General features: G+C 41.9%; 1 protein-coding gene across 1 annotated transcript in view; it reads left to right on the forward strand.

Moving 5' to 3' along the window:
• The first annotated feature begins 8,473 nt into the window (after window positions 1-8,473).
• Window positions 8,474-12,704, forward strand: part of SMLR1 (small leucine rich protein 1) — a 28,198-nt gene continuing 23,967 nt past the window's right edge. Inside the window, exon 1 of the mRNA XM_040429130.1 lies at window positions 8,474-8,693. Within this exon, the coding sequence (XP_040285064.1) occupies window positions 8,567-8,693 (127 nt within the window). The 5' untranslated portion in view covers window positions 8,474-8,566. The remainder of the gene's footprint in view (window positions 8,694-12,704) is intronic.

The following is a 12,704-nucleotide window of genomic DNA, read 5'->3' on the forward strand; positions in this document are numbered from 1 at the left end:
CACATGGCAGTTGCTTCAATGCATTTAGGGGTGTGGTCCTGGTCAAGACAATCTCCTGAACTCCAAACTGAATGTCAGAATGGGAAAGAAAGGTGATTTAAGCAATTTTGAGCGTGGCATGGTTGTTGGTGCCAGACGGGCCGGTCTGAGTATTTCACAATCTGCTCAGTTACTGGGATTTTCACGCACAACCATTTCTAGGGTTTACAAAGAATGGTGTGAAAAGGGAAAAACATCCAGTATGCGGCAGTCCTGTGGGCAAAAATGCCTTGTGGATGCTAGAGGTCAGAGGAGAATGGGCCGACTGATTCAAGCTGATAGAAGAGCAACGTTGACTGAAATAACCACTCATTACAACCGAGGTATGCAGCAAAGCATTTGTAAAGCCACAACACGCACAACCTTGAGGCGGATGGGCTACAACAGCAGAAGACTCCACCGGGTACCACTCATCTCCACTACAAAAAGGAAAAAGAGGCTACAATTTGCACGAGCTCACCAAAATTGGACTGTTGAAGACTGGAAAAATTTTGCATGGTTTGATGAGTCTCAATTTCTTCAAATGGTAGAGTCCGAATTTGGCGTAAACAGAATGAGAACATGTATCCATCCTCTGATGGCTACTTCCAGCAGGATAATGCACTATGTCACAATTCTCGAATCATTTCAAATTGGTTTCTTGAACATGACAATGAGTTTACTACTAAAATGGCCCCCACAGTCACCAGATCTCAACCCAATAGAGCATCTTTGGGATGTGGTGGAACGGGAGCTTCGTGCCCTGGATGTGCATCCCTCAAATCTCCATCAACTGCAAGATGCTATCCTATCAATATGGGCCAACATTTCTAAAGAATGCCATCAGCACCTTGTTGAATCAATGCCACGTAGAATTAAGGCAGTTCTGAAGGCAAAAGGGGCCCAACACCGTATTAGTATGGTGTTCCTAATAATTCTTTAGGTGAGTGTATAATTTGCATAGTGCAGTTTGGAGTACGCAATGTTTTTTTTTAATTCAATCTGTTGATGTCTCCCTATGAACGTAGAAGATATTTTACAAAGTTTAGGTTTATATTTAATAAAACATTGTAAGGATATCAGAGTGGTAACTAGGCTTTCCTGACCACTGGTCAAAGATTGCTAACCTAGGCCTGTATCAAAATACCGTAACAATCAAGGAAGAATGGCTTGTTGGTACCCCTTCCCACCTCACCAAGCCCAAGCACCAAAGGCACATGTCCCACTAGACACAGTGTTGGACTGACCCACTGAGGGACCTGGGGACCTCCTCTCTTAGTACTTTTGCAGACCTGTTTGTCCCCTGGAGTCACAGGACTAACCCCCTGCAATCAATTGTATCTGCATCCACAGTTCCCTGCCTCACCATTCAATGCTTTTTTTGTGATGCAGGTGGCATGGGGACAGGTGAATAGTTTTAAACAAAAGCACAGAACAGGGCACAAAGCATGAAACTTTAAATAAAGGGGGCACATAGCAAGAGGCACAACATGAAGGGGATACAGAACTTTTCAGTATATAAAGATGGCACAGAGCATTTGGCTCTATCTATAGGAGTCACTGAGCATGAGGCACTACCATTAGGGACACTGCATTTGGCACTATATTCAGTACGTTACACGATTGTATACAGTGTATGCTGCTATTATATTCAGGGCACAGTGTGTGGCACTAAGAGGAGTTTGTGTTAGTATATAGGGTGTGGATGTGAAGGGTGACGTGAGACATCTGGGTGACAAACTCTGCCTGGGAGAAGTCACAATGGTGGCCTGAACTGAATAAAAAGAAAAGAGAATAACTATGGTGAAAATGTCACCTTTAAGTCACTAAATGTAAGGCTTCATGCAAATGACTGTGTGCAAGCCATGCCAGTGCTGCGGACCACAAATTGCGGTCCACAAAGCATGGGCACAGACTGTGTGCCCATCGTCTGCAGACATGGACCCATTCACATGGACCCATGCACTACTATTTGCGGTGTGGAGGCACAGACAGGAAACCCACAGAAGTACCCCATAGTGCTTCCGAGAGCTTCTAATCTGTGCCTCTGTTCCGCACTGCACTGTATCTCTCCCGGATTGCAGACCCATTCAAGTGAATAGGTCCACATCTATGATATGGTGCACGCAGGGGCCGCAATACAGGAGTGGATTGCCTATGGTCATATGCATGGGACCTAAATGTTTATTCTTCCACTGACTGTGTCTGATCAATGCTATAGTCACTTGTATGGTCTACACTACAGCGTGAAACTACTCCAAGCATACTGTACCTTTTCAACTGTTGAAGACATACTGGGATCTATAGATTCACACTGTACAAACATATGTGGCATGTGCTAACCTGACTATGCAAATGGTATCTGTCTGTTCTTCAGCTGGTGCTATATATAATTAATGAGCTTAGTTCTGGTGTTATACTTATGTAATGAGCTTGATTCTGTTGCTTTGTCTTTGTACCGTGCTTGGTTCTGGTGTTGTATTTATGTAATGAATTAAGTGTTGCACCATTTATATGCTACTACTGTATCTTAAACCCTTCCCAACCAGCGTCATAATAGTACGGCGCTGCGGGAACTGACTTCCCGACCAGCGCCGTAGTACTACGGCGCGCTGATCGGGCGGGTGCAGGAGCTGTGCCTGCTCGATCAGCTGCAGGGGACTGGCTGTTCCCGCAGCTGTATGCGCCGGCATTGGTGAAAACACAGATGCCGCTGCATTAACCCTCACTATAACGCGGTCAGCGATGACCACGGCATGTGAGGGGTGTGTGGAGGGAGGGAGCTACCTCCCCTTCCCAATCCGGTCCCCGTGCTGCTGTGATGGGGACCTGATGACAGGGAAGGCAGCCCGATGCCTTCCACAGGCATCTGGGCTGCCTTCCATGTAAGCCTGTGAGATCCAGCCCCCTGGATGTCACAGGCAGGAAGGCTGTAAGTGTATTACAGTGTGTAATACACTTACAGCCAATGCATTACAATACAGAAGTATTGTCATGCATTGTACAGGGGATCAGATCCCCAAAAGTTGTGGGGGGAAAAAATAGTAAAAAAATAAGTTTCAAGTAAAAAAAAGAAAAAGAAAAAAAAAAAAGCATTCTTTTCCCATAATTAGGTAATAAAAAAATTGGAAAAAATAACAAAAAAACATTAGGTATTGCCACGTCCGTATCGATCTGCTCTATAAAAATATCACAAGATCCACCCTGTCAGGTGAATGTAGTTTTAAAAAATGGCTGCTTTGGCACCTTTTTTTTTAACCTTCCCTCACAAACAGTGTAATACCAAGTGATCAAAAAGGCGTATTTAGCCCAAAATGGTACCAAACAGTCATCTCATCCCGCAAAAAATAAGACCCTACCGAAGACTATCGCCCAAAAAATAAAAATAAAAATATGGCTCACAGAAAATGGCAACACAAAAACTTAAAGGGGTTGACCACTATATACGGTAAGTACTTTCCACTATATAGTGGGAGGTAGGGTAAAAAAGAGTTTCAAACACCAATTCAAGAGAACACATATTCAAAATATCATTTTATTATATTCCATAATTACATGGCTGAGATCTGAATTAGCTAAGTAAGTGCCAGCCAGGGGTGGGCAGTGTTACAAAAATGGCAGAATGGGCTGTGCTCTGCTGTTTCTGTAACTCCTATAGCAGTGTGTCACTCATGAAATAAAGTAAGTGGTTGCCGAGAACCAGCATCATAATCATTGCAGACTAGGCCTTGAAAAGAGTCAAATCTACCTGAGAAGAGTCCTGGTTATTAATAATCTCCTGCTCTCCTGCCCACCTGCTGATGATTGACCACCTTCTACCTAGTTTTCTCCCTTTCTCTCTAGCAGAGAACTGCCAATCATCAGCAGATGGGCGAGGAGAGCAGGAGATTATGAATAACCAGGACTCTTCTCAGGTAGATTTGACTCTTTTCAAGGTCTGGGCTGCAATGATTATGATGCTGGTTCTCAGCAACCACTTACTTTTAGCTCATGAGTGACACACTGTTGAAATCTGTATTTCTGTCACTAAATTATGCTGCCCTCAGCGAGGTCAGCATAAAGTTGATGACAGGTTCCCTTTAAACACTTTACTATTTGTCTTGTTGGGTTATGATTTTCTCCAGTGTTGGGACCACCAGTAAAATTCGTTCTGGGGGCCCACTGTACAGTTACCTGCCAATATGTTACAAGATTATTAATTATAGGGGTCCCCTACAATGACTTCAAGAAGGTGGGTCCCAGGGGAAAGAGGATACTAACTGTCCTTCCTTTTACCCATATGTCACCTCAGCCACCTGATGCATCTATTATAATAAACTGAGTAGTTTGATAAATAATCTACCAAGTTTTTAATAAGTACATAGGCTGGTTGAGATGCTGTATGCTGCCTATCTATATTTTACATAGCCACTAGCATGTGCACATAGAATTACAGATCAGCAACAAGACCTGGCTAGACCTAAACTTTTTTGTCACACTACAAAAAGCCTCGGTGATATCAATGTCAATAGGGAATGCTGAATACAGTAGCTTGAGCTTTACTTCCAAATCGATGCAACCACATGAGTAGCTTGGACGCTAACCTAGACTCAATCACTAGAGATTGAGCATTAATTTTATTGGCAAGAGATTTTCGTGTTACTTTATAGAGGAAAGAGTAGCTTGGGAATCGCTCTGAAATTCGGGTTAAAAATAAAAAAATCGCAACCTAGTCACTTGTCTACAGCAATTTTATCTCTAGTGATTAAATCGCTCCAGCATTACTCACTTGGCTAGATGAGATTTTCAAGCTACTCAGAGCATTCCCTATAGACTGCGATTTCACAGCAGTTTTATGTATGCGACAGAAAAACATTGTAGAGGCCAAACAGTCTGGCTGCAGTGCGGCTGGCTGCAGTGCGGCTGGCTGCGTGCTTCAGGTTATGCCCAACCAATGTCCAAAAAGTTTTCTTTATGGCCGCATTTTTTCACTGATATGTCTGTGGTTCCACTCTGATTCACCATTTTATAGCTTCAGAGAATTGTGGCTCCTTCTTATATGTAATATTCAAAGAATAAGATAAAGTCTGCAATTAAGCAAATTGATTTTCTACTAGCTTTATTTCAATGATCTTACAAATATGGCATTTTTATACCATTGAAACTGCAAGTAATTGCCTGCTGTGCTGCAATTAAGCTCCAAGTCAATACTGTTCAGACTTAGCTAAGTGGAATATATTGATAACTTGCTAACCAAGAATATTGAAAGACATGACACAAACACCTGCTTAAAGACACAGAAGACCAGAGTTGCCCACATCCAACTTTCTCCTGGGGACTCGCATATTTAATAAAGAATAATGTGAGACTGGACTACTGTATGATGACCAGACTGTCTGCTGTTCTTGAGAACAAGCAAAGCATGGCTAAAACCTGTGGAACGCCAGACATAAAGTTGGTCTGCTGATGGATTACAGATACTGCCAGTGAATGCTGGGCAACATATGCAGTGCATTTCCACGAAACGGAAATAGCCTCAGAGTTAACAGTAATGACATAGTATTGAGAAATTGTTATTTAAGCAATATCAGATATATCTCTAATATTATGTGAAAGGTTTGCCAAGGGTGGACCTTAAGAACAACATCAAGCAGTAATTTTGCTAGATATTAAGCTGTATTAAAGATCAAACGTGCTAAAAGAATGTTATCATTGCAACTTTTTTGGTGCCGTATTCAGTATCCAACAGCTATAAAGTGGAATAAATGTCATCAGAAAATAAAAACACCTAGAAAACTTAATGTGATTGAGATGAGTATGACAAAATATAACCTGCTAGTGGTGCTTGGTGAATAATCACACAACCAAGGTGGTGCACCCTTTATTTTAGGTTCTATAGCAGGGTAACATTAATAGTGGGTGGCATCTCCACTTGCTGTCATACAGGCTGTCACTCTGGCATACGGTTATACAGACGCCGGACATCCTCCTGTTCTATGTCATTCCAAACTCTTTCAACTTGGACCCATAGTTCAGCCAAGGTGGTTGTTGACTGCTGTGCATGAGAGATCCATCGTCCCATCTAGTCCCAGACATTCTTAATCGGGAAAAGATCTAATGACCGAGCAGGCCAGTGGAGCTACTGGAGACCCTAAACTGCACATTGTGAAGCATGCCTATTAAGCCCTACCTTCTAATAGGCATACATTATATCAGGTCTAAGCATGACTGTTTGGCCCCTGGCTGCCATAGCAACCTCGCACTTGCATCTTGGGGTGCTGACGGAGAGAGAAGCTCCCTCCCTCTGTAACCACTTAGATGCCCATTCCAGTTCCAGCACTGATTGTGGCATCTAGGGGATTAAACAACCAGGATCAGAGTAATCTCCAACCCAACCATTACAGCAGGGTGACAGGTGTATAATACAGCTGATAGTGATAATGCAGGCATACCTTCTGAGCAAGCAGTATCACTGCACTGGGGACTACGTACTTTCTTTCCCAAAAAATACCTTGCCTTCCCCTGCTGTTGTTGCCTCCAACTCTTGGACCAGCATGTTGTATGGGCCTGTAGGTAGCATGAATAATCACATTTGATAATTGGTTGCACCAAAAGGGGCACAGATGCCCGTGATGAGAACATAGTCCTACCACTTTACAAATCACTAGTCAGAGCACACATTAAGTACTGTGAACAGTTCTGGGCTCCTGTGAACAAGGCAGACATTGCAGAGCTGGAGAGGGTCCAGAGGAGGGCAACTAAAGTAATAACTGGAATGGGGCAACTACAGTACCCTGAAAGATTATTAACATTATGGTTATTCACTTTAGAAAAAAGACAACTGAGGGGAGATCTAATTACTATGTATAAATACATCAGGGGTCAGTACAGAGATCTCTCCCATCATCTATTTATCCCCAGGACTGTGACGAGGGGACATCCTCTGCGTATGGAAGAAAGAAGTTTTGTACACAAACATAGAAAAGGATTCTATACGGTAAGAGCAGTGAGACTATGGAACTCTCTGCCTGAGGAGGTGGTGATGGTGAGTACAATAAAGGAATTCAAGAGGGGCCTGGATGTATTTCTGGAGCGTAATAATATTACAGGCTATAGCTACTAGAGAGTGGTCGTTGATCCAATTACTCATATTTTTATATTGATTGTATATTTTATTCATATACTTTTATCTATGTCAGGACCTTTTAACAGCCAATATTAATATACCATAGTGACATATTATTGTGTGATATAAATAAACTAGATATTGATTTTGTTCGATATATGACTCCATCTATCAGAGTGCCCATTCACTTTTTATATAATTGATCAACTTGGTGAGTAGGGTGTGGCACTAGATTGGAGCACCTAGACATCACCATCACTAGGGTAAGCCGCCCTATACCTTTTTTTCAGTTATTCTGATTGCCTGATTGGAGTCGGGAAGGAATTTTTCCCCCTTTAAGTGGGGAAAATTGGCTTCTACCTCACAGGTTTTTTTTGCCTTCCTCTGGATCAACTTGCAGGATAACAGGCCGAACTAGATGGACAAATGTATTTTTCCGGCCTTATATACTATGCTACATTTACAATTTACCTATAATCAATGTTCCAGATTATTCCCTGATGCATACTATATAAATACCACATTTAGGTATTTTTCACATGGTTAGTATTTGGTCAGTATTTTACATCAGTATTTGTAAACCAGAATCAAGAGTGGGACCTACAGGCAAAAAGTACAATAGAAATATTTGTGCCTCTTTTGCTTTTTTTGATCCACTCCTGGTTTTGGGTTACAAATGATGAAAAAACACCCTGTGAAAGTGGCCATACTGTATACACATGAAGCTGGCTACATATGCAGTTATCAGGTGGGTTAAAGATCATGACAGGCATGTCTGCAGGTAACGCTACGTCTACATCCGTGGATGTAATTCTGGTATTCAGTTTTCATGCCAGAAACCCAGTGGACCCGAATATAGTGAATGGGGTCATCAGGAACCGGAGGTGTGTGGCATATGCCAGATATGACAATTCTGGTATCTGTTCTAATGCTAGAACAGAATACTGAAATTACAACTGCAGAAGTGGATGTAGCCTAACAGAGTCAAGAAACATGTTATTTCTGAAAAGCTGGGTGGGTTAAGTTTTAAAGAAAGAGGGTTTTGCTGTCTATAGCAACCACCACTCATTTTCTCTAACCTACACTGGTAAACTGAAACACAAACTCTTTATGTGTTATGCAACAAGACTAATTTACAGGTCATCATATGTATTGAGTAAACTGCAGTTACTGATTAAAAACTGAATAACATGACAAAAACATAATAAATGAAGTAATCATCCGTAGATTTGCTGAGAAGTTCAGTCTAGTTATTTTACAACTTTGCTTCAATCCTCTTACAAATCACAGGACAAATAGTACAAAGTCCTAATACAAGGCTTCAATTGTGGGACCAAAGGCCAGTTTAAGAAATTGGCAAACACATTCTAGTAAGCTATCCTCATAACAGGCAGAACGACGGGGCAAGCACCACCGAGTCCTGCTTCTTCTACACAGATAACCATGGGACACATAATATCTGTGTTTGTCAGGGAGCTGCCTATTACATTAATATTTGGTGGGATTTTTCTACCTGTTGCTTTGCTGCTGCTTTGCCTCATTTCATACCTCAGGATAAAACTTGATGAAGGTAAGTAACTGGGAAAGTTTACAATAGTCGTAGATAACCAGTGAAAAGAAATATACTGTAGGAATAAATGTTCATGTAGCCACTTTTAGTATATATTTTGTCTATTGTGAGGAATGTTTTAAGGCGACTCTGTCATCTAGATCCTGTTGACCTCCTTGAGAGAGGCATGAAAACATTACAGGCCTGCTGAACTAAACTTTGTTCATTTACGTGTAAAAAGTTTTCACTTTTGGTGAGCTTACACTTTATTACTTGCAGCGCTTGACGAGTCTGACGTCCGCGTATTTATGAATCCATCACTACACAGTCAGACCACAACTTCTACCACCTCAATGCTGATCACATCATTGTTGTGTCCAGAGTTTCAGTTGGACAAGGCAACCTGAAAATGTGCAGTGGAGGAAAATGTTGTAGTCTGTACTTACATGTCGATGTTGCCATTTGTTACTTATTCCTTTTTAAATACTTACATAGTTACATAGTTAAAAGGTTAAAAAAAAAAAAAAAGACAAACCAACAAGTAATTGGGCATGAACTCGGCAAATGAGGTTCAATGTGGATAAATGTAAAGTTATGCATCTCGGTAGTAATGCATCATACAGTATCTCCCAAAAATTAGCACACCCCTCACATTTTTGCAAATATTTTATTATATCTTTTCATGGGAAAACACTCAAGATATGACACTTTGATACAATGTAAAGTAGTCAGCGTACAGCTTGTATAACTGTAAATTTGATGTGCCCTCAAAATAACAACACACAGACAATAATGTCTAAACTGCTGGCAACAAAAGTGAGTACACTCGGCTACTTTCACACTGGCATTTTGGTTTCCGTTTGTTAGATCCGTTTCAGGGCTCTCACAAGCGGTCCAAAACAGATCAGTTTTGCCCTAATGCATTCAGAATGGATAAGGATCCGCTCAGAATGCATTAGTTTGTCTCCGTTCCGCTCTGGAGGCGGACACCAAAACGCTGCTTGCAGCATTTTGGTGTCTGCCTGATGATGCGGAGGCAAAAGGATCCTGACACACAATGTAAGTCAATGGGGACGGATCCGTTTTCACTGACACAATCTGGCACAATAGAAAACGTATCCGTCCCCCATTGACTTTCAATGGTCTTCAAGATGGATCCGTTTTGGCTATGTTCCAGATAATACAAACGGATGTGTTCTGAACGGATGCATGCGGTTGTATTATCTGAACGGAAGCGTTTGTGCAGATCCATGAAGGATCAGCACCAAACGCGAGTGTGAAAGTAGCCTAAGTGAAAATGGCCAAATTGTGTCCAAAGTCTCAATATTCTGTGTGGCCACCATTATTTTCCAGCACTGTCTAAACTCTCTGGGGCATGGAGTTCACTAGAGCTTCACAGGTTGTCACTCAAATCCTCTTCCACTCCTCCATGACATCACAGAGCTGGTGGATGTTAGAGACCTTGCGCTCCCCTACCTTCCATTTGAGCATGCCTCACAGATGCTAAATAGGGTTTAGATCTGGAGACATGCTTGGCCAGTCCAGCACCTTTACCCTCAGTTTCTTTAGCAATGCAGTGGTCGTCTTGGAGGTGTGTTTGGGGTCGTTATGTTGGAATACTGCCCTGCGGCCTAGTTTCCAAAGGGAGGGGATCATGCTCTGCTTCAGTATATCACAGTACATGTTGGCATTTATGGCTGCCTCAATGAACTGTAGCTCCCCACAGCCAGCAGCACTCATGCAGCCCCAAACCATGACACTCCCACCACCATGCTTAACTGTAGGCAAGACACACTCGTCTTTGTAATCCTTACCTGGTTGCTGCCACACACGCTTTACACCATCTGAACCAAATAAGTTTATCTTGGTCTCATCAGACCACAGGGCATGGTTCCAGTAATCCATGTCCTTAGTCTGCTTGTCTTCAGCAAACTGTTTGCAGGCTTTCTTGTGCATCATCTTTAGAAGAGGCTTCCTTCTTGGACGACAGCCATGCAGACCAATTTGATGCAGTGTGCGGTGTATGGTCTGAGCACTGACAGGCTGACCCTCTACCACTTCTGCAGCAATGCTGGCAGCACTCATACATCTATTTTGAAAAGACAACCTTTGAATATGACGCTGAGCATGTGCACTCAACTTATTTGGTTGACCATGGCGAGGCCTGTTCTGAGTGGAACCTGTCTTGATAAACTGCTGTATGGTCTTGGCGACCGTGCTACAGCTCAGTTTCAGGGTGTTGGCAATTTTTTTATAGCCTAGGCCATTTTTTGGGGGGAGCAACAATTCTTATCAGATCCTCAGAGAGCTCTTTGCCATGAGGTGCCATGTTGAATTTCCAGTGACAAGTATGAGAGAGTGTGAAAGTAATAACACCAAATTGAACACACCTGCTCCCCATTCACACATGAGACCTTGTAACACTAATGAGTCACATGAAACCGGAGAGGGAAAATGGCTAATTGGGCACAATTTGGACTTTTTCTCTTAGAGATGTACTCACTTTTGCTGCCAGCGGTTTAGACATTAATGGCCATGTGGTGAGTTATTTTGAGGGCACACCAAATTTACACTGTTAAACAAGCTGTACACTGATTACTTTCCATTGTATCAAAGTGTCATATCTTCAGTGTTGTCCCATGAAAAGATATTTAAAAAAATTATAAAAATGTGAGGGGTGTACTCACTTTTGTGAGATTCTGTATGTCCTAGGGGATGTAACACTGGGAGTGTCACTTGTAGATCATATATTAAATAACAGCATGCAATGTCAATCAGCTGCTTCTAAGGCTACCAGGATATTGTCATGCATTAAACAAGGCACGGACTAGTGGGGCAGGGATACCACAAAGCGTTGGGTCGGCCTCATCTGGAATATGTAGCTCAGTTCTGAGCACCAGTCCATAGAAAGGATGCTTTGGAACTGGAAAAAGTACAAAGGAGAGTGACTAAACTTATAAGGGGCATGGTGGGTCTTAGTTATGAGGAAATATTAAAATAATTAAAATGTATTTAGTCTTGAGAAGAGACGACTAATGGGAGACATGATTAACCCATACAAATATATAAATGGGCTATACAAAAAATATGGTGAAAAACTGTTCCATATAAAATGCCCTCAAAAGACAAGGGGGCACTGCCTCCGACTGGAGAAGAGAAAGTTCAGTCTCCAGAAGCGTCAAAGCTTCTTTACTGTAAGAACTGTGAATCTGTGGAATAGACTTCCTCAGGACGTGGTCACAGCAGGAACAGTGGACAGGGTTTAGAATTGTTAAACGTAAATTACATAAATGTTTATGAAAATGTGTAGAAATTAGAGTCTCACTTCCTTTCAGGGATTCGTGTCCCCAACCATCCCTTGGTTGAACTTGATGGACTTATGTCTTTTTTTCAACCATATTAACTACAGTATGTAACTATATAAGTTTATTCAAGTGTGTGAAAATTTTCAGCTTTCTTGTTTGAATCCATGTACTGTAGTATTGAATTGTATTGTACACTCTGATTTCTTTTTGCAATATACAGTATATCCTGACTGTAATGTAATAACCGGAAACTACCTTTCTGTGTTGGTATTGATCAATTTGTGACAACTATGGAGTCTCTTAACTCATGGGATTCTTGTCTTCTTGGCCTAAACATTTGGCACACTAAGAAAATGTCACTTCAGCATGGATGGGGTACAACTGGTCACAGTTTTATTTTCTCTTGTCACAGTAAGACAGTGTGCATTCCCAATACAGGGTACTAAATTAACCCTGGGCCGTCTAGCCACTACCTACACATCAGTTTGTCCCTCACTAAGAGGGCCTAGGTCTAGCTCCCAGTTCCCCAAAACACAAGTCACCATTCATACCAACTATATCATAAGTATGATCTGCAGGTGGGCAACATTTCTACTGCATAAACGTATTTATCATGGTTGTACTCCAAGTTACTGCAGACAACTGCAAACTGTAGAGATATTTTCCGAATTTTTTCTGGCTCATTACCGGGGAGTTCATTAGTCACTCAGGCCACAGTCACCAGTAC

This window comes from Bufo bufo, chromosome 4 (assembly GCF_905171765.1).
Source record: "Bufo bufo chromosome 4, aBufBuf1.1, whole genome shotgun sequence".
Classification (NCBI taxonomy): Eukaryota; Metazoa; Chordata; class Amphibia; order Anura; family Bufonidae; genus Bufo; species Bufo bufo.